The sequence below is a fragment of the Aplysia californica genome, unplaced genomic scaffold (assembly GCF_000002075.1).
Source record: "Aplysia californica isolate F4 #8 unplaced genomic scaffold, AplCal3.0 scaffold00846, whole genome shotgun sequence".
Taxonomy (NCBI): domain Eukaryota; kingdom Metazoa; phylum Mollusca; class Gastropoda; order Aplysiida; family Aplysiidae; genus Aplysia; species Aplysia californica.
The window spans coordinates 301,800-303,609 of record NW_004798116.1 but is presented as its reverse complement, the minus strand read 5'-3'; the positions used below and the strand labels follow the sequence as shown (position 1 = coordinate 303,609).

The window sequence follows — 1,810 nt, the reverse complement described above, 5'->3', positions numbered from 1 at the left end:
CCCCCCCCTCTCACACTCACACACACGTGCCTGTATCTGAGCAAAGTCCTTTTAGATTTGTATTTTATGCAAAAGCATTGCGATCAAAGTTACAAATATTACACGCCACTGGGACATGATCTTTATGCGTTTCGGATTCCTCTGTGCCACCTGCTCCCCATTTTATGCTGTCATTGCGCCTTTTTCACCCCTCCAGGTTACGGATCACTTTCCGTAATGTTATAGCGGCTGTCATTTAAAAAACAGTTAATTTGTATTGCTATGTAAAGCGGGATTGAATAATTGATATTATAATAAAATTTTGAAAGCGTCAGAGCGTAGAAAAGTGTGGCGAATCATGATATGATAACAGACTGATGTCTGTTACAGATAGGTCTGACTCTTGAAAAAAAAAAATAAAAAAATAAACCAAAACAAAAATGCCCCCCCCAAACGAAAACAAAAAGAAAATAATACTATAGAAAAGGGATTTAATTATTTTATTATTTGTCGGTCAGGAAAGGTAACAGTTTCTCCCCGTCACTATTAGTAATTAGTGACTGGCACACCCAAGTGTCTGCGCATTATCAATTATAATTATTAATAATTCGTCTCTGATATCATATATTTATCTATTTATTTATTTATTCATTTGTATTTTTGCCTTTGTTTCAGAACTGATCAAGTGAAAGCTACAGACGAAGAGACACGCTCCTGGTGAATCTGTTCGTCTCAGTATTATTACGATTACAGCACTTGGAAAGGAAATTATAACAACGTTCTTTGTTACAACAAGAGCTCAGGCCTACTTTTTTCCCGTGGTATCCCGTTCTGGTCAGATGAAATCTACAGCGGGAAACAGTTTTTCTGTTTTCTTTTACCCCCGTTCTTACATCTTCCCCGTTCTCGCTCTGTACACGGCAGCCACCAATCTTCATGAACTTTTTCAAGTCTCTCTTCTTACAAGATGAGCACTTTGTGCTGACACGCAAAAAAGAGCGAATCGTCCGCTTACAAGAGTGGCCTTTCTCTTCTTTCGCCGCGAAATTCGTCAGTGAGCACCTCGCTGACGAGAAGAAAAGGAAGAAGAAGAAGAAGGAGGAAAAAGTGTCCACCAAAGCCGAGGGGCGATCGATGATGGAATTCATGTATTGCATCCCAGACCTGGAGGTGTTTATCGACAAGACCATCAAGAAGTGCCTCTTGGAGTACGACCTAGACTCCAAGGACACAGAGGCGCTTCTCGATGACTTGGAGAAGACTTGGCCCGACAGTCCCAATCAGAAAGCTCGCCCGCTCGATAAAACCGCCCTGAAAGATTGCAACGATAATACGACGACGACGAAGTACGATAAGGGGCGTGGCTTAACGGGTCACGTGACGACTACCGCTGGTGCTACTGGTGGTGGTGGTGGTGATGACTTCAGTCATGACGTGAAGACAGAAGGCTGGAGTTTGAAAACTCAGATAAAACAGGAGAACTTGGTTACTGTTGGTGATGTTGGAGGGAAAACCGTTGGACAAGAGGTGGATGATGACGTAAAACCACCAGAACGGAAGTATTCTAGACTCTCAAGCCAGAGTGACGTCATTTCTGGTCCCCCGGCAGATGCCGGCCAGGACTTTGATGGTGGAGTGTGTAGAGTGTCAGAGAGACAGGAGAGGGGCAGCAGCTCGAGCCCTGAGCTTGGAGACGGGAAAAATCTCTCCAGCCGAGTAAGTTCCTTTTCTGTTCTTGTTTTTTTTGGTAAGATTGTACTTTACCGGACCACCGGTCGAACTACTTTCGCTGTGGCGCCCCTGGTGCCTAGTGGTCCGCTGTTCTTCGTTT

At 43.9% G+C, this 1,810-nt stretch overlaps 1 protein-coding gene across 1 annotated transcript in view; it reads left to right on the top strand.

Annotated features, from left to right (window-relative positions):
• Positions 1-1,810, top strand: part of LOC101855982 — a 17,557-nt gene that overhangs the window by 4,787 nt on the left and 10,960 nt on the right. Inside the window, exon 2 of the mRNA XM_005110047.3 lies at positions 655-1,695. Coding sequence (XP_005110104.1) covers positions 916-1,695 — 780 coding nt within the window. The 5' untranslated portion in view covers positions 655-915. The remainder of the gene's footprint in view (positions 1-654; positions 1,696-1,810) is intronic.